The 24,815-nt window shown below is 42.1% G+C and overlaps 1 protein-coding gene across 1 annotated transcript; it reads right to left on the minus strand.

The window, feature by feature from the left end:
- Nucleotides 1-680: 680 nt before the first annotated feature.
- TMC5 (transmembrane channel like 5) lies at nucleotides 681-24,166 on the minus strand. The gene is made up of 23 exons (XM_054516617.1): nucleotides 24,112-24,166; nucleotides 17,122-17,283; nucleotides 16,421-16,605; nucleotides 15,938-16,042; nucleotides 15,111-15,203; nucleotides 14,276-14,375; nucleotides 13,606-13,678; nucleotides 13,040-13,288; nucleotides 12,745-12,896; nucleotides 12,051-12,198; nucleotides 11,349-11,504; nucleotides 10,645-10,811; nucleotides 9,936-10,014; nucleotides 9,469-9,566; nucleotides 7,720-7,815; nucleotides 7,071-7,146; nucleotides 6,343-6,476; nucleotides 5,028-5,201; nucleotides 4,558-4,636; nucleotides 4,137-4,229; nucleotides 2,980-3,081; nucleotides 2,641-2,686; nucleotides 681-1,793 (listed from the first exon to the last, which is right to left on the minus strand). Exons 2-23 carry the CDS (start codon nucleotides 17,193-17,195, stop codon nucleotides 1,693-1,695), a joined length of 2,580 nt encoding a protein of 859 aa, XP_054372592.1. The 5' UTR covers nucleotides 17,196-17,283; nucleotides 24,112-24,166; the 3' UTR covers nucleotides 681-1,692.
- Between the last annotated feature and the right edge of the window lie 649 nt (nucleotides 24,167-24,815).

A 24,815-nucleotide genomic window follows, 5' to 3' on the forward strand; every position in this document is an offset into this window, starting at 1 on the left:
CAAACTTCTGGAATACCAGAGATTCATGCTGTGACCTGCTGGGGGGGATGGATTTTTTGTTTGTTTCCTGAGCTCCATTCAGGCACAAAGTAGCACAAAGGAGGTGCTTTTTTCCCCTGTCACTCACCCCCCTGCACTGCAGAAGCAGCAATCTCAGCCTCCTGCTGCACCTCCTATAGAATGTGTAGGTTTATGTCCAGATGCTGTCCTGCCCCTTCCTGGGTGCTGTGCTGTCACTGCTGAGCCCCACAGGGGCTCCCACTGAAGGACAATGACTTTTCATGGCTATGGCCCTGCTCCAAAGGTCCAGCTGTGGTTGCTGCTCGAGTTTCTGGCACTGCTGAGTCACCATCCTCAGTGCAAACACCAGGTCCATATCCAATGCCCACAACCAGGCTCCACAGGGGTATGTGCAGGGAAACAACATTGAATCTCTGCTCTTGCATTGTGTGTAAAGTTTGTCCTTTTCTGTGCCTGTGGTAGCTGGGTTAGCCTAAATTATGAGCAAGATGAAAAGATGTGCCTCTTCCCAGAGCAACAAGGGAGGAAAAAAACACGCACTGGTAGAAAATGAGCTAAACAAAACAAAAATTATCATGGTGGTGGCAAAGTTGTAGTCTTGAATAAAAAGAAGCTGCATCAAATCTCACAGTCATGTATGATAAAAAAATAACTCTTAGTTGTATTACTTCCAATCAATCCTTTATAGAAAAAGACATGTAAAGTTCCAGTTTACAAGCAATAGTTTTACACAGATGAAAATTTGATAAGTAGACACTCTTAGTTCTGATGGCTTCCTCAAAGCTGCTTTTAAGTGACTGCAATAAACTGTAAAACTGGCTCAGAAAAATGAACCCAGTTCACACAAGTTACTTCACAGCCATTACAATGTTTCAGTCTTTAAAAACAACTGCACTTTAATATACTTCGGCTTATTTAACCAGTACTGCAGATAAAAGCTGATAAAACAGGTAAAACACTATAACTGTGAGAAAAATATTTTTAAACACACAACTTTTATTTACAGTTAGGTACAAATTCCCTTTATATTTAGTCAACAACACATGGAGGGAGCCTGACTGCATCGAGGTGATGCCAGTCCTGGGGGAAGGCTGTCACCAACACCACTGCTGCAAAACAACCCCAGCAGGTGGATATTCCCTATCACAGTAAAAAACCCAAGTCCCGACGCATTTTACAACCCGTTCTTCCAGTTTTTTCCTTCCATTTGGACGTAAAAAAAGATGTTTGAGAGATTCTTTTATCATTAGTGCAAGAGAGGATGGCTGTGCCTTCACTCGGTGCTGCCTGTCCCTGCTCAGGGCTGGAATCCCCCGCTGCCATCGCTGTCCCTGCTCAGGGCTGGAATCCCTCGCTGCCATCGCTGTCCGTGCCCGTTTAGGGCTGGAATCCCCCGCTGCCATCGCTGTCCGTGCCCGTTTAGGGCTGGAATCCCTCGCTGCCATCGCTGTCCGTGCCCGTTTAGGGCTGGAATCCCTCGCTGCCATCGCTGTCCGTGCCGGTTTAGGGCTGGAATCCCTCACTGCCATCGCTGCCGGTGCCTGCCCAGGGCTGGAATCCCCCGCTGCCATCGCTGTCCGTGCCCGTTTAGGGCTGGAATCCCCCGCTGCCATCGCTGCCGGTGCCTGCCCAGGGCTGGAATCCCTCGCTGCCATCGCTGTCCGTGCCCGTTTAGGGCTGGAATCCCTCGCTGCCATCGCTGTCCTCGCCCAGCGCCGCTGCCCGGGCGCGCAGGGCGAGCGCCACGGCGCGGGACGGGCTGGGCTCGCCGCCTGCTCGGCCCAAGGCAAACAGCGTTAGAGGGGGCGGCCGCCCCGCCGGAACGGCCCCTGCTCTGCAGGGATGGCTTCTGTCAAGTTTTTGCCATGAAGTTACATGGAATTGAGACTGCCATGCAAGGTCCCATGGCCTTATTTTACTCTGAGCAGGATGATGTCCTAGGGACTCTACCCCCTTTCACACCAACACATGAAGTCTGTTTCTAAACTGATTTAAAGTTCTTGCCTATCTCTTGGGTGCTCCCATAAGACAAAATGGCTCATTTACCCAGGAATTTCACTCTCTAGTACACAGAAGCTGGTGGTCAGGCTTTAGAAGTCACCTCCAACACAGAACAAGCTACAAAAAGCAGTCTGTAGAAAAAACTCACCCCACAAGCCCAGTTGTAGGGGGATAGAATATAAGAAAATAAAGATAGTGTAGAAAGTAATCTTACCCTAAGGAGTTGCAGCTGGGCCAATTAGCAAAGATCAGGATCAGGCCTGACTTTAACAGGCCACAGCTGAGACCAATGAGAAGAAGATGCTATAAAAGAGTGGGATGGGCTGGGTGAGAAGGGAGCTGGAGTCAGTGGCTGCTTTGTGAAGAAGAAAGAGGCAGTGCTCTGAGGAGCTGCCCATGAGAAACACCAAGAAGGTCTGAAACTTTTGTGATAAGGGGACAACAGTATGGAACCCCTGCAGTAAGATGGCAACACCCAGTCATTTTGTTTTCTCTATACACAAGATGCTAAAATGCTGTGTCCCTGACATGCAGCTGTCACACACTGTGTCTGTGCATCAAACATTTTTACTGAGCTGAATTTTTAAGAGTTTCCTGTGTTTCATCTTACTTGCTTACCTGGTGGAAAGTCACTGTTGCTTGAGATCTCAACAGAAAAGGGATGCTGAAAACAAAATTCACAAGCAGATTTAGGTCATGGTTTCCCTCCTGTGTGTGTTATCTTGTATTTGAAAAGATACCAGTTATCTGTAACAAAACCATGCTCTCCAAGCCTTGAGCAGGTTTGTGATTATGAGTGTTCAATAGCTATTCTGATCACAGTTTTATATCTGCTCAAGTTAGTCTTTAAAGTTATTTCCATGCATACAGGCCTTTGCCACACATATGCCCATCACCTATGCCACACCCCAGATTCTGTGTAGGGGAATCTACATTTCCCTCTTTTGCCCATCTCACCTCATTGTAGGATGTGTTTTGGTTTCTGTCAAATGCCCTTTCTGCGTAGCATGGCACCTCCTGGGCAGGTTGCATGGATGGGTGGTATGAAGAGAAGCTTCTCTGAAAAAGAGTTTGGCATCAGCAGTCTGTATCTGGCTTCCATCTGTGACTGTGTGGTCAGCACTGCTCATCTCCCTTGTCTCAGGGAGATAGCCTTTCTCCTAAAGCCACAGTGAGATCATTCTGGCATCTCCTTCTGAAATCTGACCTTAACAACTACAAGAACATCCACACTTGGGAGGTGACAAATCTCCCTCTCAGCAGTCCCACTCCTAACACTCAACACAGGCAGATGTTGTCTGAAAATCCCCAGGATGTAGAAAATGTCCCTCATATTCAGCTTACCTCTTTACAGTCAATATTTATTTGTATTATCACACACATATTTATAGTTAACAACAGATCAATATCAATTATTATCCATTCTTGGTTTTTTATTTATGTAATCATTTTAATTATAGCCAGTCATACAGGGGGATTTGGTTTTTTGGGAGGAAGGAGAGGAACCTACCAAATACTTTTTCTCTACCAGTATTTACGTCAAGGAGTTTTTACTCAACCCAAATAAAAACACCAGACAGCACCTATATGGCCACATTTTAGCACTAGTTTGATGGCTCAGCAGGCAGGACTGCCTTGAAAAATAAATTTAAGTTTAGTTATCAGTGTTGTATGGGATTTAAAATAGGGTTAGGTCAAAGCACTCAGTTTTACCTCAGCTGAAAATAACCACAAATCACAACCCCCTAAGGAAATCCATTGCTGGGGAGGAAGGCAGCCTCCTCCTTAGCCTAGGCAAGGTTCAGGTGTGACCAAACCCTTTGGTGACCATCACTGCACATGAACATTAGGAATGTTTTCTTGAAGTTTCATAACCATAAATTATGTCTGGTGAGGCTAAGGACTTTTCTATACCCAGACTGAATTCCAGCCTGGAACAAATAATTAGGGAACATTCACAGCATCCTTTTGCTGTCTGGAGTTAAGTAGCAAGCATTTAGATGAAGTTTGAAGTACAGCCTTTTCCCAAACCAGCAGGCTGTTTGCACAGCTGGAGGAGCCCCATGGACCTGCCCCAAGCAATTAAACAGCAGCAGCTGAGCAGTCAGACTGACCTGCTGGCCTCTTCCTCCCCGGGCAGACGAGCTTCTCTTTGCCCTTTGCTCTGTTCGTAGCTTTTTGAGTAGAAACATCTTATCTTTTCCTGCCTGTAGTCAAGATACATTTGATCATTAGCTGGAATGCACTAATTATCCTTGAGAGGCTCAAGGCCTGTTAGTAACCAGTGACCAAGATAATTCCTTCTATTCTAAAACAATCTGTCTACAGAGGGAGCTGCAGCAACACATCTTGAAGATAAAATTCTTTTGCTACAACTCTTTGTGAGTTAGATTTCCCTGTAACTCCCATAAGGAAGGGCTCCCACCCTCCTTTGCACAGTTATAGACAAAACAGGTTACAGCCCCACAAAGCTGGATGAGACAATCAACACAGAAGCCAAATCATACAAAAGATACAAATGAAAGCCAAACTTACATTTAAAATTTGGTTACGTAAGAGTTTGGTCATGGTCTTTCTTGCTTGTATTATTTGCCAGTAAAGATAAATAACAATTCTAAACAAAACAAAACAAAAGGTCAATCATATAAGCACTTTATTCTAGTCAGTGTCTAGATAGAAATGTATCTTGTTCATTTTAACCCATTAAAAGACTTATATACACACATCTCTGTACACACACACAAAAAATAGATGTATACAATTACTCAAGGAATGGCAAACACATGGATTTGCCTAAAACAAGGCAAATGCATGAAATTGCTTAAAACATTCTTTTGTAAAAGACCCAAAAATTTGTGGACTTGTATTCAAGATGAGAGGTCATTTAAGCAAGTCAACAGTACAAGATGCATTTCAGATAACAAAATAACATAAAATGACTCTGTCATTGCCAGTTTTTCCCACTTAAGGCCTTTTTCTAGTTCTTTTCATTAGCAGATACTTACAGTACAACAGTAGAGATGATGAAGAAGAAAAGTTCACTTGAAATTAAATTGTGGTAGATCCACACTACCCATTTTGAGACAGTGTAGCTTTCCAGTATCTGTATCCACTCATCCACTGAAGCATACATGGAAGGCAAACCTCTGAAAGGACCACATTCTTCTGAAGGTTTTAACCTGAGATTGTGGGAAAACAGCTACTTAAAGCTTTGTATGTTAGCCAGTGAATTAGTTAATATTGTGATTTTGTACATCAAGATGCTCCTCAGTTTTCTATAGCCCTCTAATGTCTTTGGACTCCCAGGGTACTTCCATGATCTGTATTTCATTTTTAACTTGTGTTCCTCTCCAGCCATTAAATGCCCACCCCAGACAATGCAGTGAGACATGAGTCCTTGCTGCAATGGATCAGCACCAAGCCCTGTAAGCACAACCTTGACATAAATATAACCTGTCAATCACTGTAGCACACACTACAGGAAATTGAAAAACTGGATTTTTTTAACATTTCACCACAAGGTGAAATCATTTCACCTTGCCTTCAGGGACATGAGTCACTGCAGATCTTCAGTAACAACAGAAGGTGGTAAAATAAGACAGCTCATTGTAAGAATTAACATTGTCAGGTAGACTGAAAAAGGAAAGTGTTTGCTTTGAAACTGAACCACTCCAGACAGTCTGAATTTCCCACTTGCCCTCAGGAAATGATAGCTCTGACAGCTTTCATCCCATCTGATTTCATGTGTCTCACTAAATACCGAAATCATGTTGCTGACTATTGTCAAGAGAAAAGTGTATCCATGCTGCCCTCCTTCCTGTGACCAGAGTCACACACACAGAACCAAAGCAGCTTTGAAATACTGGTAACAACCCAGATGCATTACTACAGGGTCAGCCTGCCTGCAGAAAGAGCCTCTGAAGTTCAGAAATAATCCAGAAGCTGATCTCAACTAAGTTTTCCCAGGTGTTTCTCTGCTGCAGACCCAGAATCCCCTATACTCTAAGTAAGCTGGGAACTAGGACTTGGTCACAGAAACTTTTTTAAGAGGAGGAAAAGTAGAATTTTATGCCTTTAAACAGGAATCCAAAACTTTATTTCTCCTCCCACTTCCTCATGGGACAAGTTACTCAGTGAGTCACATTCTCACAAGCTCACAGAGCAGATCTTGTTTTCAGAGTACAGAACAACTCATGAACACCTGAAACCTTCCACCAGCAGTTAATACAACTTCTTTTATAGAGAAATGCACACTCCTCTGCCTGGTATCAGGTCACACAGCCCAATTGAGTAGGCGTGGATGCCAGTGATCTTCCATACCTCCAGACAGTGACTCCAATGACAGACAGGACTCCAAGGAAGGAAGGACAAAAGAGCAGGAAAATGAAGGATGTGGTCATTTGAGCAGTTCTCCAGACTTTGCGAGGGGGCTGGCAATTCCTCATCAGACTGACCTTTAAAGAGAGGAAGGTACTTTGGAATGCTGCTACCTGCCACTTCAACTTGGTTTAAGTCAATCTGAAATTGCTGAAATAGCATCTATCAGAAATTTCCAAGACCAACTTCTATGTGAATTTGATAGATAAAGTGTAGTTTTATAAAACTTCAATAATATAGTCTTAAAATAGTAAGAAGCAAAATGAGGTTCTGATGGGTTCTTCAGAAGTCTGCTGGGTAGAATTTGCTTTTGTAGCATATGCAAACTCATGGTTCAGGGAAATTTTAATCCATCTTTCCACCTACAGCTTTGTTCTTCTACATTCAACACTACAAACTGCTTCACAACCTAACAAACAACTTCTCATCTGGTCATACTACCAAGACAAACAATTCTGAAAAAAAGACATTTCCACCATGATCTTCATCTGAATCACCCTGCTTACACCTAGATAACTTCACAGAGGGGAGTTGCTGGGGAGTAACTGAGAGGCCAAAGTCCCAGCCACAGGCTGAGTGTCTATATTGACATATGCACTTGCCCACTGTTAATTCTCCAGTTTAATTTTACTACTTTATTATTTATGATGAATACATACAAAGTTTGTTACCTTTTTCACAAAAAATACTATAAGAAATGCTATCATCTGGATACCAGGCAACAGAGGTGAGAACAGGATACCAATCCTACAAGGAAGGATTTATAGGAGAAAAAAGTTACATCTTCACTAGTCATCATTCAGTTCTCAGTGCACTGAAAGCAGAAAAATACCACAGTAACTTCATATACAGATAGTGTGGGATTAGTTGGAAATGTGATTTTATTAGCCTTGATCCTCTAACAGTAAGTCCACCTTTGAAAATATGCAATTTCAAACACACATATTATGTACAGATCTGCAGAACCCTCTTATAACTGGAGTAACATACTCATTCTAGGAAATAAGGCATCTTTTCCAGCATTTAATACTGAGACCATTTCATCAAGAACATCATCCCAGTGAGGAAGTAAACAAAACTCCAGGATATTCCTACAGGAACCTATCGGGTTTCTCCCAGACCAGGTGGCCACCAGGTAAATTACTGACTGAAGGTATTGTTACTTTGGCAAGTCACAATCCTTACCAAAGGCACTGAACAGCTCATCTCCCAGTTATTTATCCTGTTCTTTCTGGGAAACACCCACAAACATCAGAATAAGATTTTTTCCATGATAGTTCTACATGCAAATGAAGTTTTGGCTGTAAATGTAACACTTACCAGGTCAAAGTCTGTGCATAGATCAAATCTAAAACATTTCGTCCAATATCAAATTCTGGCAGCTCCAGGCTCACACAGACTGTAGTTCCAATAATTCTGGGGAGAAAAAAAAAACTATACTACAACAGCAATTGCTAAATGATAAAGTCCTCTGTAGAAATCCCTGTAAATGACCTTCTGAAAACAAGCATCTGTGACAAATTATTTAGAGGCTGCATTACTGTCATGCAAAGAAGCCACAACTCGTTCATTAGACAGCGCAGCAAAAATGAATCAATTTGGCAAAAAAAAAAATCCTGTAAAATAAAGGAGGGTTGAAGTAAGACCTAGTATATGTTGCACACAACTGAAACAGAGAACCAACAAGGATTTCCTACTGCATCAGTACATATCTATACTATAGTAACTACTTGTTGCTTTAAGCACAAGTATTCTTCTGCTAAAGCAGCTGAAATGTCCAGGGACCTCAGAACAAAACTGTAACAGCTTTTTCAGGTCCTGAGAATTTTAATCATTAATAAAAAAAATGAAATTTGTACACTGATACTCTTAATGTACCCTCAAATACATCCTACTTCAAACTAACTGAGGTTGCAAGGAGCTGAAACAGACAGGTAAGCAAGTACTGAGAGGATTCCTACTGAGGACCAACAATCCCTTTTAGTCACCTCAGTTTTCCTGAGATGGGGAAACAGTTTTTTGCTTGTTGTGGCGAGAGCAATAAGGATTTTGGTAACTATCATATCTTGATACCACCTTATCAACTACATCACCAACAGAGCTGGGCTTTCAGGAGGTTACTCTGAGCACAAAATATTAAATACAAGCAATTGTACTTTGAACCTTTCACATGTCTACGTCAGGTGCTTCTGCCCAGCTTATGAGAGGCCATTCCTCACAGCTGACATTGCAGTTTTAGTTCTGTGACTTTCTGCTGGGAGGTGGTTTCCTACCGAACACAAGAACGGGAGGATTAAAGTACACTGGCAAGAGCTGTGGAGGAAAAGTCCTCAAGAACTTCTCAACATTGTCTTGTGTAAACTAAAGAAGAAGTTAACAAAGCCCTACCTTGTAAACCAGTCTTGTTCAAATCATGGGCAGAGAGCAAACAATGGATCTCCTACACAAAAGTATGGCCAGGGATCTAAATGCTCTGCAGAGCTGGCAAGCACTTAAATACTGCCTAAGCTATAAGCAATGTTTGGCATTAAGAAGGTTCACACAATAGATGACAGAAGTAAATTACTTTTTCCTTACATCCAGTCCACAATACTTTCTCATTTATCATGCTGGAGACCTCTACCTTTGAGAGACTCATTATATGCTTAATAAGACTGATAAAATCAGATTTAAACTTGTGGACACTGTAGTGACATAACTGAGAAGGAAAAAATCACAGTGGGTACACCAAGGAAAGGCAGCAGTGTGCCCATGCTTATGCAGAGAAGATGGATTTGTGCTTGAGACACCTGATTGTCACCTCAGTCCCAGGAAATCCATGAGAGTAGAATGTGGCTTCCCTCCTGCATGTGCTTCCATCTCCAAAGGGAAAAAGGACACACTGACCTCCTTCTAAGGAGGAACAGCAATAGACACAAGGCAGGTACACAGAGACTCTGCCTGGTAGGGAAAATCAAGGAAACTTCAGTGGTGCCACAGCCATGCTTCTGCTGGACTTTTCTCACATGGAGAAAACAGATCACATCTTTGGTTAATGAATGAAAAGGAGATTAGAAAAGTAGTACTCACCTTCGTAAAAACTCTCCAAAGAAAGAGCCAAGCAAACAAAATATGAAGTCAACTAGAACAAGACGATAGATATCTTGGCCAACCAAAGTTTCCCAGCACTTTAAGAAACAGAAGAAAAAAAAATCAAATTAGAATTTAAAAATGATGCCATTTAAACATTGTTCCCACATGCTTGGGCATCTGAAACTTGATCAAAGATCTGAAATCTTGATCAAATACATTCTAGCAGCCTGGCAAATCATGGTTGACTTCTCAGTGAACAATGCTGCCATCCAGCTGAGACCTGAGCTGGGCCATTCATTTTTTTCTAGACTTGATTTCTCTCAAGTTGCTAATAAAAATTGTTAGGGTAGGAAACTCAGCTTCCCACGACACCCCATGTGCTTCTCTTTGCTGAAGCAAGTCTCTTATCCAAGTGGTTCCTAACCTAGCACTGCAAGTCAGAGATTTGTGTTTTGAAACTTTACCTGTGACTCTGAGGTAGCCACGATGTTCAGCCAGTAGTAGCACAGTATTCCAACAATTGACATTTTCAGGATGGTATTTCTAAAAAGAAGAAGTAACAGTAACTGCACCAACAGCTGGTCCATAGCTGGAGGGAGTGATGGCAGGATGACCACTGGTTACACTTTTTACCTCCTCTTGGCACTGCAGAGTGCCAGGGCTCTCCTGGGAGCTCAGGTGTGGCATTGTTCTATTGTCCTGGAAGGAGGGGAGCTGGGCATGACAACCTTGGCACAACATCTGCTTAACAGGCTGCTGGCTGGCTGTGGGGGCTCCTCAGGGGAGGGAGGGATGAGGGACACCAGGGGTTAGGCAGGGTGAATTCCAGGCATCTGTTTTTAAGTGAGATGACCTCAGTCCTCTGTCTATTACCCTTCCTTTCCTGGGGAGGGGCCAACAGCCCAGGGGCCATCAAGGAGTGCTACAAGCCCAGTGTCACAGTGCACCCAGCTGGCAGGGAAACCATTCCTCATCCTCATGCACAGATATAACATCCCAGAAGCTCATGAAAGACAAAAGGTCATGATGACAAGAGTGTACAGAAGCCTTTGGAGAATATGAACTCTCCTCCATAGCTCCCTATTGCCCCACACCACCCAGACACAACTTTGTATCAAGAAGAACTCAGACAACTTCAGGCTGAAAGCACTAAGAGGTGGCAGCAAGAAATACCTGATAATAGTGACATATATGTGCTGTCCAGGAGTCTGAAACTTCTCCAGGTGCCCGAGCCAGGAGAAGAAGAATGGGATCAATGTGTTGAGGAGAGATACAATCACAGGTAGCACCAACATGGCAGTTTGTCTCTGTAGATCATTGCTATACCCTTTCATAAACAGCTAAGAGAGGAAAGAAACATAATGAAACAACCCAAACTTAGAGCCTTAACCAAAATGCTGTCTCAAGGTGTGTCCACAGGGAAGCCCCCTGGCTCACCTCCCTGGATGTTCTCAGGTTGGAGAGTCTCATGTTTTAGGGGCCCATGAGCAGCAGCACAGTGACCCTCTCCCCTTCCCTGAATTATGTGGGACCAAGGGTGGGAGCTCCAACTCAAAAGCAGCTCCTGGGGAAGAAGGGACAGGTCCTGCTGAGGCTGCTTCTTGCTGTTTCTCACCAGATGCTTCTAAGCTGACCATGGGCCCAGGCAAGCAGCTGCTGGAGAGAGGAGGAGATTTGCTCAGACTCCTCATCTCCCTCACTCTTGCCACAGTCCCCAGTGGGGCAGGCCTTGCAAAGCAGCTCCTTAGGGCCAGCAGAATTTGTGTGTGCCCTGGCAGTAACAACAGCTCTGCCTGCCTGTGCTCCTCGTAGTGAACAGAGCAGTGCTCACACTCAGTGTGAAATACCTATGTGGAAAATGCCAATTCTGGCCTTACCTCGAGGTTATTAATGGAGAGGAAGTAAACACCAGTAGAAGCAGCTACTGCTGTTGCCAGGGAAACAACCCAAGCAAGGAGATGAGTAGCAATACGACCAACTCTCTCCTTCACAGAAAAATTTAGAACTTCTTTGTTTACTTCAGTGAGATCTTCCTGCAAAGAAACAATTCCTGATGAAGAAGTTCTTAGTCAACAGCATAAGGCAAAACTTGTTTCAGGGCACTACCAGAGAAACTGAATGAAAGATTATTGCTCTAGAAGATGGGCAGAGTAATATCCTAGGAACATTTACTGGGCAATTTTGTGTTCCTGTCCTAGAAGTCAAGTTTCACAGAAAATATTTCCAGCCTGCCTTTTGTTTATAAAATAGTTAAATAGCAGGAAGGAGAGAAACCTGAATAAATACTCTGTATGGCAAATATTTAATAGTCACAGAAACTCCTTCAATAGAACAGAAGCACACAAATATTTATATGTAGCTCAATGAGAAAAGGGAAACAAGCAGCTAAGCCAATGCCAGGAGCTCAGACCAAATGAAACACAGGAAGTCAGGAAGATTTAAATCTCTTAGGTACAGAACTAGCACACTTGTGTTACTCTGCCAGAGACTTGTATGTGCACACACAAATTTGTATGCACAACTCAGTTTCTAACAAAATGACTAACACACATTAGTTTTGTGCCTCTTGTGGTTTGTACCTTTATTTGTGTGAGGAGATTCTTTTGTTGCAGCTTTACAGCTTTTTCATTGGTTATATTGAAGTCCCAAGTACAGAGCAGCTTGCTGGCATTCACAGAGAATGCCTTTGTTAACTTAACAAAGTTCCTGGAGAAGAATCTTGCCATGCTGCAATGAAAATTAAATTGGTCAGATGTGTAACAGGGAAATTCATCAAGTCTGTACAGCAGGGCAAGGAGGGAGATTTGTCAGCTTTTCCATCCCATCACAAGTTTATTGGACCTATGTCAGAGCATGTCACATACAACAATGTGGAAAATAAACATTAATGTAAGGAATTCTAGCATTTCCATCTCAAGATTGTTGCTGACAATCTTTACCTCTGGAAGGCCACATCCATAAGAAACAATATTAGGAGCAACAGCTTACAAAAGGGGATCACAATATTCCCAGTTTGAAATGGGATTCTCTGTATGTCCTTCACTCTTTTGCAGTTGTTTTTAATTCTTCTGTATATAAAGGTTCTGTAATAAGGTTGATTCCTAGAGACAATCTTTTGAGCAGAAATTTCTACTTAAACTCTACCCCTGTAAATAAGGACTTACAGAAACATACTCAAGTAATTATTACCTCTAACTGTTGGCAGGATGGGGTTTTTAATTGTGTGGGTATTTTCCCCTTAATATAAGAGAAACAGGAATTCAGTCAGTTTACCTGAACAACAAGATAAGAAAACTGATGACAAAATATATTCCAACAGTGAAAATATAGGCCAGCTGCATGTTGTAAGATGGACCATTCTCCACTTTACTGATTGTAGCATTGGTGTAAAAGCCATAGTAGAGCACTGTTTGTTGAAAATAACCCTGAAAAGACAAGGACATAATTCAGAATATTTGCTATCACCTCCATGGTCGGAAGCATAATAATCTGAAGACAAATTACTGGAGGTGGGAGCTGTCCTATTCCTTATTATGAAACCACAGGTGTGATTAAATTTAACACTTACAGCTCCAGTGAGCAGCTCCAGGCCCGTGAATGAAAGGTTATTTGGTTCTGCTGCAAGAAACTGAGGAATTGTGATGAAACCAAAGTTTATGAGGAATGAGAAGATGTTCAAATTTAGCAGCCACTTCAAGAAAACAAAGTAAGAAAGAACACTTGTTCCAAACTCAGCACCAATGATCTTCAGAGTCTTGTGCCATGGCTGCAGTTGTTGAAAACATTCTGAAAGGGTATTTCCAAATCTCTGAAATGACTGCAGGGAAAAAGAGGAGAGGCATGAATCTCAGCAAGCAAACAGGACTCAACTTCACAGAATGAAGCTTCACATTTTAATGTTGCAAGAATACACATTTTAATGTAGTTAAGAATGGATTTGCCCCACTCCATGCACCATAAGATGGTGAACTGGTGCTCCTGCAGTGCAAGTCATTTAATGAACACTGCAGCAATTAACTGGATCTTTGGTTGGTAACATGAAGAGAGAGACCAGATGCCTCTGGAGGCAGTGGTAACACACTGCAGCTAGAGTGGTTTGCTCTGTTGTGACTGACAGAAGTTTCTGGCACTTACCACTGCTACTCCCTGTGTACACTGAGCACCACGATGCCTTGATTTTTTGGTTATTTCTTTCAGAACCTTGTTTCTGTGGAAGAGCAGGGCAGGGGTGACAAGCATTATAGTATGAGTTGCAATTGAATCAAGAAGCCAAAGAAGATGCTGCAAATACAGTTTCACCCCTGTGCACACGAACAGAATTAGTACCACGTGCAGATGCTCTTACTGGTTCATTTCATATCAGCTGATACCTTGGCTCCTGTCCCTGCTATGACAGGATGTTCTAACCCCTCCACTGACTCACACTGGCAGCAGAATTTACATATATTTTGTAAGGAGACAAAAGGGTGGTTGAGATCATGTGGTCTCTTCTCCATTTTTGATGACCAACATCCAAGTTTCCTTTGAAAATAAATCTCAGGACCTTGATATTCTGTTTTATATTACTGTGAGAGATTCTTCTTATCTCCATCATTAAATTATTTTCTCTTGCAAGACATTAAATTTTAAAAGTGCATTAAAAAGTACTTTGTCATAAAGTGGTAAACCAAAGTTCAGCAAATGGCAAACTCCCATAGTTGATAGCTAGATGTGAATTTTAAACATTTGCAACTTCTAGAAAATGTTTGTAAACATTTGCTAGAAGTAAATGTTTTTAAAACTAAACACAAACTTTTATTTTTACCTGATCTCTCTCTTTTGTCTCATGGTCTTTGGCATCTTCTGGATTGCTTTAACCCTTTCGTTGCTGGACATACTTGCAAGACTTCCAACTAAATCTTCCTCTGCATCAAACCGACCCAAAAAACAAAATTTGGGGATAAGAACACAGTAATTTTTATACACAACCAGAAATAGATATAACAACATCCCTCATTTATACTGCTACCAAGGTGTGTAAGCTGAGACTTAATTATTTTGCCCAGAATATCTTCAGCTCCCTCAAAACTCTAAATCAGATGCAAGTAGTCCAATAATGTTCATAGAAAGACGCTGCCATGTAAGGGAAAATTAAATACTGACACAACTCCAAGATTCTGGTCTACCTGATCACGTTTGATAGTTACACTTCTATCATGCTACAGATTGACTTGAAAATTAAACTTTTGCTTCATTTATTCTGTAATTTTAGTTGATCTAAGTGCCCCTACTTATCACTGCCTAGGCCACAGACACCCCTCTCTGACCTGACAATCAGGCTGCTTCTGCATATTGGAATTTGATGCTAATTCCAGACACAGTGGCTGAAAGCAATCTATTAGCTGGTCAAACAAATTCTAATAAAGAGCTTAGCATTTCCTTCTACAATTTAACACCTTCATACTGCACTTAATTTATCATGGGATTTGAGTGTGTTAGGAGAGCATAAAAGATTAATCACTACCATAACACAAACCTAAGATGTCCCCATAAGCACAGAAGGGCTGTACACACAGTTCTGGTGAGAAACAGAGCAGCACCAACCACACCATCCTTGTACAAGACACTGTCAAATACTGAACCCCTTATCTAAAGCCTACCTTCCTTGCACACTGGGTCTGTTTCAAGCATGCTGGAAGAAGTCATGAAGATCTCATCGGGTGGTCTTCGGTTGCGTCTCCGAATGAAGCTGTCTGAATTGAATAACACACGTTCTTTAGGAAGCCCAGAGAGTCCTGACAATTTCACTTAAGAAATTCAAATTTCACTTTGACAAGAACAAGCTAAAAGTCTATCCTTTAATCTCACTAACTTCATGCAAACACACTCCCCCACTCACTTCTTTCCTGGTTGTCTTTGACAAGCACAAGCATTTTTTCAGACAAATGCTGGAAAAGAGGGGCTGAACCCAGTCTTCATCTGTCATGGAGAACTCCATCTAACCCATTCACAAATGCACACATTCACTATTCAAGACTTTCTTCTTAGAAGACAAGGCCTTTCTTTAAAGAACCTTCCCCAGCCTTCAGGGGGATCATTTTGGAATCACACTCCTTCATGCTGAGTAAGTTCTATGTGCCAAACTCCCATTTCCCTGAGGTCAAAATGCAGCTGCTCTCTCCACCTCCTTTCATCCACTTACTCAAACAGGTGACTACACTCCTGAAAAGCATCTGCCTTCCAGCCATGACACAGTTGAGTTTAGCCACAGCTTTCCTTGCCTGGCCTTCCCAGTAAGATAATGGCCAGTCCCAGTGTCACATCCCAGTGTGGAGCTCAGCTCTCTGATGTGGAAGAACCCCATTTATAACCCCTTTTATTATGTGAAGGTGTTCATACCTGAAAAGAAGGCTTTAAAATATTTATTAGTATGATTTTTTGGAGGCTGAGATTGACATGCAATATTGTGATGCACCACAATCCTTACCCTCTGATCCACTGGAAATTCCATGAGTGTAGGGATAATCCAGCATATGGGAGGTAGAAAGTGGGGTGTAAGTCAGTTCTGGCTCAGGCTCAAAGGTAAGATTGTCTGTTGAAGGAAATCAGAGTTACACAAAGCTGCAAAAGGCTGTGGGTTATTTACAGACACAGAATGCCAAGCCTATGACAAAATACAGATCTAGTGCCAACACAGCAACCTAGTTCCTCAACAAAACTCCCACGTCCCACCCCAATGTACATCCAAGTACTCAACACCTTACTCAGTCCATACAAGACAATATTTATTGATCTGTTAATACATCAATCCATGGATTTGCTAATAAAACACACGAACTGCTTAAAAAAACAAAAAGCTAAAAATATTTACAGAGTTGAGCTTTGCAGAGCAGCAAGACTCCCTCAGGACAGAGCCAAGTGTTATTTGTTCCAGGCATTCTCTAAGCTGGTCACATGAGAAATTACATACCTGAGAAATTTCCATATGGACTTGGGCTGGGTAAATCCTGGCTGTAGTCAGAGCCAGGTCCCAGGGAAACCATTGGGATGGCCACAGGGTAGTTCTGCTCCCTCCCTCTGTGCTCTCCATAGTAATCAGACTGAGATGAATCATAAGGAGTTGGGTGAGAGAATGGATTCCTTTGAGAGCTCCCCCTGTGTAAGCAATAAAAAAGAAAATCCTGACTGTCATAAAAACCCTCAATAGGTATCTTGAATTTGAGTACATTATGAAACAAACTATGATACTGAGACATATTTTGTATTTACAACTTCAACCACATAATTCTGATTTGATCATCAAATGAATTAAGAAGCTAACTTTTTCTCCACCTGAAGTTAGCTTAGACTCTAACTAAACAGGAATACTGGCTTGGAAAACAAAGACAGCCAAGGTTATATCCCACTGTAAAAATTACTGGAACTAAAAAATATGTACAACATTATGCCATAAATATATTTAACTAAAATTCATTCAACACTGTAAAAAGTAAACACACCATTTCCTTGGAATGCTGCCTTCCTGGTAACAGTTTTAAAAATTTGTCTGAGAATGAAAACATAAAGGAGGGATTCAAATAAATCTACAAATTAAAACTCCAGAGAAGATCTTCTGCATATAAATGAATATTTCTTATGGCAAATTTACAGAGCAAAATTAAATAAACTCGCCTTCTATCAATTTCCAACGTCTCTGAGAAGTGGTAGTCTGGATTTTCAAAGGCTTCATTGTAATGATAAGACATGGAAAGTCCTTGGTTTGAAGGATGAAATCTTCCTTATTTTTGTCTCTGCTGCTTCATTACCATGTAAAAAGGAACACTGATTACAGACCTGATTACAAAACAGATGCAGGTGCATAGAAATTAGAAGGAAGGAACTCCATTTGAGCAACTTCGAAGATTCTACTAACAAATAACATGAAACAGTATAAATCAGCAGTGGTTGTAACTTCATCACCTCACCATTGGGAAATTGGGGTCCACCAGAAGTGGCAGGTCAAATAGGAACTCATATTTCTCTATAGTTAGGTCTCTCCAAACCTACAGAACTGCAGTGACACAGAGTTTTCCCAACACTAATGAGGCCAGGCTTTAGAAGCATGTCAAAACATTGAGAAAAAAATAAAGTTCTCTCTCTCCTCCTTAAACAGCCAAAGCCAAATGCACAAATTTTCTCAAAAAAATTAACTCCATTTCCAAAATGAAAGAGGAAGTGAAGCCTGCCCTGTTCCTTGCTAGCAGTGCATCCCTCAGCCCCAGTTGTGAATAAGGGACCTGAGGGACCGTGATTTTGTACAGAGCTGACAACATCTAGAGACTCATTCTTAGTAAGGGCTCTTCTAATGGTTTAATGCCTCAATCCTTTAAATAGGCCTGGGTTTAGATTTCTCACAGAGTGCTCCATTTTCATCTTAAAAAAGCCAGACTTAGAACTTATTGAATGGGAGTCCTCATGAGCCAGTAAAAGGGGAACGTTACATTAGAAGAAGAGAATCCAAATTAAGCAGGCAGTTCTTGCAATTAATCAAAAGCCATAGTCAAAATAAAAAAGGAAAACTATTTTTAGCATTTCTTCTTAAAGGCACCATGCAAGTTTCCTAAGCTGGCAAGCTATTCCACAGCAGAGAAGGGAAAAATAAACGATAAAGGGCAAAGCTGGTAAAACCCATCAGAACCTATTTTTATTTCAGCTCCATTCCTAGAAAAGCAGAGCTGAATCTCATTTAACAGTAGTCTCAACAAACTTTTTCATTTGCAGTGGATTTTATTTGTGATGTAGCAAAGGAAGTATTATATGAAAAGTAGCTTCAAAATGGATAATTATAAGGTGTCTAGTTTCTGAGGGCTTTTCAAAATCTTACTCTGCAAAAAGAAGCTCTTAAATTACTGTTGTGTCATTTACATGCTTTAAGAGCTTGGAACACAGTCTAAAATCCTGCAGTGTGATGTAGTTGTAAAACATTGCCCAGGTTTTGCACTCTGACTTGCAGAATTATGCTTATAAACACAAGGGACTGATTGATTCAAAGTCCAACATTTGAATCAGAACTCTGACCACACTTTGATTACAGCATGAGGAAGGGTGCTCTGAGGCCCAGGCACTCAGCACCTCCAGTAAAAGCACACCAGGCAATGGGAGCACACAGTGCATCACCCTGCTGCTGCAAACAACAGGGTGTGATTGCTGCCAAAAAGAAACCAGAAACAATCTCTCCTAAGTGCCAAAAAGAAACCAGAAACAATCTCTCCTAAGTGACACTTGTGTTTCTTCAGGCAACAATTTCACACCTACAGAGACCGAGTCAGGTTCTCATGAAAGCACAAGAGTACTTAGCAAAGCCTTCTTTCCTCATCTCCAAAAAAACTTAATAAATGCCCCATGAATCCAAGGCTCTTTCATGAAAGAAATCCAAGGCTCTTACTTAAAAGTCATGAGAAGCTTAAATCTCCTGAAGAGATAGATTTCCTTTGACAGGAAGCACTTAGCTCTCGGTGATCTCTTGAGAACTAGCTCAGAATATATCGGAACTTCTGTACAAACCCTTCAGGAATTAGTACATTCTGCCCCTATATTCTATTTAAAAGCATGGAAATGATTCTTGAAAAATATTATCACAGTCTTCTGCAAAGACTTGCTTGGAAAACTAAACACCTCCTATAAATGTGGTTTATATTTCAAACTGCAATGAAAAGCTGAATAAGGAAACATTACTTTCTCAGGGGAAGAAAATTCTGAGACAATTCCCTTTGAAGAGTGTGCAAAATTACATTTTTCTATTTTTTTTTAAACTGGTTTCCCAGGAACCCAACTCTCTTGGACTCAGCTATCCAAAAAGCTGGGAAGTTTGCCAGCAGGGCAGCTGGAAAGCTGAGCACTGATCTAAACAGTTTGCCAACTTGCCTGGTCCTCATTGGAGCTGTAGAGAGCACAGACATTTTGATGGAAGTGTATGGGTTGTGCAGACTCAGCATGACCCATAAGCAAACTGGCAGAAAGCATCAGCCATCCATATCAACCAGCCAGAAGAAACAGATTAGCCTGGCTGGAAAATCTATCCAGCATTTCTTTCTCTTACTCATTTGAGAGACCTCAAGGCTTATCCATAAAGGCTTCCTCAGAAACTCAAAAAAGCCCAAGACAGATTCTCTGTTGGCTCTGCCATTATGCACTCTGTTTTCTTGGGTCTTATGATGCACTGCATGCCAGGATCACTATGAAAATCCACAGGGATATTTACAGTCTAACACTGAACCCAGCATCTGAAAATACAGTTTTTCCTCCACTCACAAAGTTTTAATGACTTGAAGTAAATTTTCCACGTATGCAGAGGCAAATTCAAATCTGACAGCTGATACATTTCTGACCAGTCATAGCTCACTGGAAAGAACCCAAAGCAGGTAATGCTCAAACTAAACCATCTCTTTGCTCTTTTCACCCTATGATGGAATGCAGCAAACCATAGTTCCAGGAAAAGATAGGACATTTAGACTTAGTTCTTCCTTAAAAAAATTATTTAGAAGGGAAAAAAAATAGCTGGAAGACAGAGGTTATTTATGAAAGACACAAAGAAGGATCTTGACAAATTTTCCCTCTGCATAGTGGCATCCACTTTTGGGTTACATTTTTGGATTTCAGCAAGCAACTTATCTTGCTGAAACAAACAAATCCTGTGCACCTTCTCTGGAGTATAGCAGCGTTTAAGATCAGTGGGTTTAATGATCATTGATATGTAAATAAGTTAGAAGATCTGTGGAGGGCGGGTGCTTCCCACTTAAATCCTTCAACCCTGTAATGATACAGACCAGGAAACTCCAAGCAGTGCAGACTCATACTTCTGAATCATCTCCCAGAAAAATGACTGCCTTCAAGTCACAGATTAACAGCCTTGACAAAATATTCCAGGTTAGTTTAATCCCTTCCTGTGCAGGTAATGTTCTGCTATAGACACTAATCCTCATGTAGAATATAATAAAACAAACATGAGTGTCTTGCCAAAACAGCACTTTGTCCTGGCATCAAGCTTAAGGAAAGCCATTTAGACCTTCACGCTCCTTACCTGTAATCTCTCAGTAAAAAAAAGATTTCATTAAGTAAATCTATTTGCACACATCTTAAAATGGAATAAAAACAGGGAATTCCAGAACTGCATCATAGATAACTTAATAATGTTGAATGAAGGAAATAGAACTCATGGAAGAAGTGATTCAGAGGGCTGAATGTGCTCTATATCCACAAAGATTGTTTAGTTTTGTAGGGTATGACTACACAGGACTTCACTGTTACCCAAGTTTTATTCATGAATGCTTGTCCTGTTCAACATGTTCTATACATCATGATGATAAAGAACCAGATTGATTTCTGGAAGCCAAAAGTGAGTTTGAGAGACAAGCTGGAGTTTTCCATTCTGCATCAGCAGCTGGACTCCAGTACTGATCACTGCTCTTCCACTGTCTCAGTCCCAACAGTTTCAACACGTTTGCAAGAGACCAGGAAAGCCTCTCAGAAAATCTAAAGGGCTTGTGTACTGACACTAACCAAACACTGCACTGGGGAAAACCTCATCTGTAAATGATGTATTAACAGTGGAACCAAGTGACTCATACACGGAAGCAAAGCCACTTATCTTTACTGCATCTTGCCAAAGTACCCAACCAGCACCAACAAACACCACTTCTTCCAGGCCTCCCTGGGTGGTTTCATTGAGGTCAGCAGGGTCCATTAAAGGAACCAACATCAGCTCTGCTATTTTAGACCTAGAATTCAATTTAAGCAATCTAAACTGTGCCTTATTTACTCTTAATCCATTTTTCTGCACCTACTCACTTTTTTGCCTTATCCCTTCCATTTAACATTCCTCTTGTAATTCCTTCACAATATAGTAAGACTACAGTATTTTCATTGTGTTCACTTTCTTTGCAAGTTAAATCCTTTGTATCACCTGTGGTTGCTCAGACAAGGTTTTTGGGGAAGGACTGCCAGCTACTTTGTGTATGCAGTGTCCCAGACAGGTTCCTACTTCTTCACCTGAGTTTAGAAACCTGCATTTTAAACATGCTCCAAAAACACCTAGAAAATTGTTACAATATGTAGTTAAATTTTAGTGATCAGTAAAGTGTTATTAAGTGGAAGCACATACAGTTTTTGCATAAAGGGAGTGGGTGAAAGTTCAGATACTTCATTAATTCTGTGAAATTTGTAGTACTTTCCCTAATCTACCACACACATCCCTGCTTCTTCACCCAAAAGGCTCCATAGACCCAATTCCTGTGGACTGAAGTACACATGACAATGACTTTGAAGGATCTAATCCTTTACCTGAAGGCTCCTTTGAGAGCAACTCTCTGTGTTTGGTGCTTTGTTGCTTTTATTCTCCTAAATCTGACCACAAGGGCAAATTTAATTCATTGGGAAAATCATAAGCACTGAGATATATAACTACTAAAAATAGAAAGAGCTGAAGAGCAGGAACAGTATACCTGACAGAAAGAGGCAGGGTTATTAAGAATAAGAAACAGAACTCTACATTATTTCTTTAACCCTTGAAAAACATTATCTAGCTTGTATTGTGACCATTATGTGGAAAAAAAGGCTGAAGCAAGAATTGTTTCAGATCAGTGCAAGTCAGTCTTGTGACTAAATTTCTAAAAAAGAATCACAAGGAAATGAGTACCTGGTTAGAATTAATTTTCTGCTTTGAATGGAAAGGCAGCCAACAACAGCAGGTCTATTAGGAGATACTGCTTACTAGAACAGTTCTGACTGAAAGAAAGCCACAAAAGAAAGCTGTGTTTATTCTGCACTTGCAATGGCTACCTCTCCACTTGCAAGCTGCAAATTGTACTTTAATGAGCAGTATCAGTTACAGGAGTATCATTCACCAGTTCAAGTGGAAAAGCTTATGAAGACTACACATATGATCATTTTGGATAATAAACAAGGGTTTGCATACACTCAAGGATCCTGGACTGAAAAAGGGCATTGTTCTCTTTGCAATTTGTGGCTTAACTTCCTCTTACGAATACTGTTGTCCTGTTACTATTTGCACAAGCAGCATTTAACAGGACCCTGAGGGAAAACAAAAAGTATATCTGTCAGAATATTGGGAATACCAAGAAACTAGAACATTGCTAGGGGGAACCAGTCCAAGGAAGAGAACTGGTTTTGTCAAAATCCTTATATGCAGTTTTCAACATTTTTAACAAATAATTTCACATAAACTGAATACTTTTTAATTTTCCAGACAAAATGCAGCTCCATTAAAATCCAGTGTAGCCTACTGTCATGTTAAGGGTGTATTCTACAATGAACATAAACAACCTGTGGACTATACAAGCAGCAATTAGGGACTTTTTCACCAACACATGAAGAGGACGCCACTGTAAAGTTCTAGTTCCTCTTAAACCTGCCCATGCAGCCATACCACACCACCTCAGCAGTTTATCACTCTCCAGGGTAAAAGTCCTTTGTCACTGACATATTTTATGAAAATCCTTTCACTAGGATTTTTCTCCTGAGAAGCTGAGAGGCCTCAGAAATGAAATGTAAACAATAACTACGTGATAGCTGTGGAATGTGGTCTGGAGATGGGTTTACCAACAGGTGCATCTTTGATTGGTTGCATGTGAATTGTTTTTAATTAATGGCCAATGACAGCCAGCTGTGTCGGACTCTGGGTCTGTCACAAGATTTTATTATCATTCCTTTCTAGCTTTCTGATGTCTCCTTTCTCTTTCTCTTTCATTAGTATAGTATTAGCACATCATTTTCTTTTAATATAATAGATATCATAAAATAATAAATCAGCCTTCTGAATCATGAAGTCAAGATTCTCATCTCTTCCCTCATCCTGGAGAAGAGATGAGAATCCTGGGACCTTCAAACACCACCACAGTCCTTCTGACAAAATTACTTTGGGGGAAAAAACAACAAACAGAACAAAAAACCACTAAAAGACTAAACCCAAAACCAAAAAAAACCCCACTTCAAAATAGAGATGAATTGCTTTGGGTGGAGTATTGACATATCAGCCCAGCAGAAGTGCCGTTTCAACTGCATTCCTTATCACCTGCAGCCTGCTGTTCCCTCATCCTGCGCTGGCTGTGCCGCACGGGCAGGGACGGACACGCGGCCTCACCTGAACTGTCGCACCTTGAACGTGGCTGCGGAGCCACTGAGCGGCTGCTTCTGCCACCAGAGCAGGGCCAGGCGGGAGGGGACAGGGTGGCAGGGCCGGCAGAGGGGACAGTGGTGACACTCAGGCAGAAGGGGAAGCAGAAGTCAGCGCAGCTCCCGTGCAGTGCCCCTGCTTTCGCAGGTTTGCTTTCCTAACAGAGCATTACTAATGACAGCAGCTCAGCAATAAAATCCAGAACACGAAGATTGGCTTTTAGATGTACATTAAGTATTCTGCACAAAAACGTTTCAGCCTTTGTAGGTTAAAGAGTAAGTCTGTGTGTTTTGAGGGAGTAACAGAGTGAAGCACCACAAAGAACACGAAAACTGAAGCCCGAGATTTTCCCCACTTATTTAACACAAATTCCCGTTACCTATTGTAACACAAAAACCTTACAACCTGGAACACAAAAAAACTCACAACCTGGAAAGTACAGAGCCACATCCATTCACTAGCTAGCAGAACACCCAACACGCAACTTACACACCAAACTGAAATGCCACGCTCCGGGCTGTGATCGCAGCCAGGTGCCGTCACCTCAGAGAGAGGGTGACACACTGGCTAAATACCTCAGGGAAGTGCGGCCGGTTCTCCCATGAGACCAGCCCGTCCAGCTGAAGGCAGAGGAAGCTCGGATGTGACCAACGGGCCGATAAAGCTGTGAGGCGCTGTTCGTGCAGCAGGGCTGACACCAAGCCCTGGGCGGATATTCACCTTGCAGCGAGCAGAAACCGAGTACGCTCCTGACATCCCCGCAGTCCGACTCTTACGGTTCCATCACTCCAAGTGAGCAGCAGCCGTTTGGAAGCGGCAGCACCTGTCGGGGCTGCGGTGGCTCCTCCCGCCCCACCGGGCCCCCCTCGGACCCTGCCCCCGGCCCTGCCCAGCCTCTCCGGGACGCAGAGCCCCGGAGCTGCCCATTGCGGCCGCTTACCTCGCTCCTGGGCTGGGAGAGGCTGCCCGGCCCCGCTCTCCCGCTCCAGGTGCCCGGGAGCCACAGCCCCGCCCCGCCGGCCGCCCCTCCCGCCGCCCGGCGCCGCCTTCGGTCCCCGTGTGGGGGACCCGCTGCGGCCGCCGGCTCCCCTTCCCTTCCCTTCCTCCTTCCCTCCTTCCTTCCCCCGAACGGGATGTGCGCGGAAACGCTCCCCCGGAAAGGGGAGCTGAGGTCCTGCTCGTACAGCTCAAGAGA

This window comes from Molothrus ater, chromosome 16 (genome assembly GCF_012460135.2).
Source record: "Molothrus ater isolate BHLD 08-10-18 breed brown headed cowbird chromosome 16, BPBGC_Mater_1.1, whole genome shotgun sequence".
NCBI lineage: Eukaryota > Metazoa > Chordata > Aves > Passeriformes > Icteridae > Molothrus > Molothrus ater.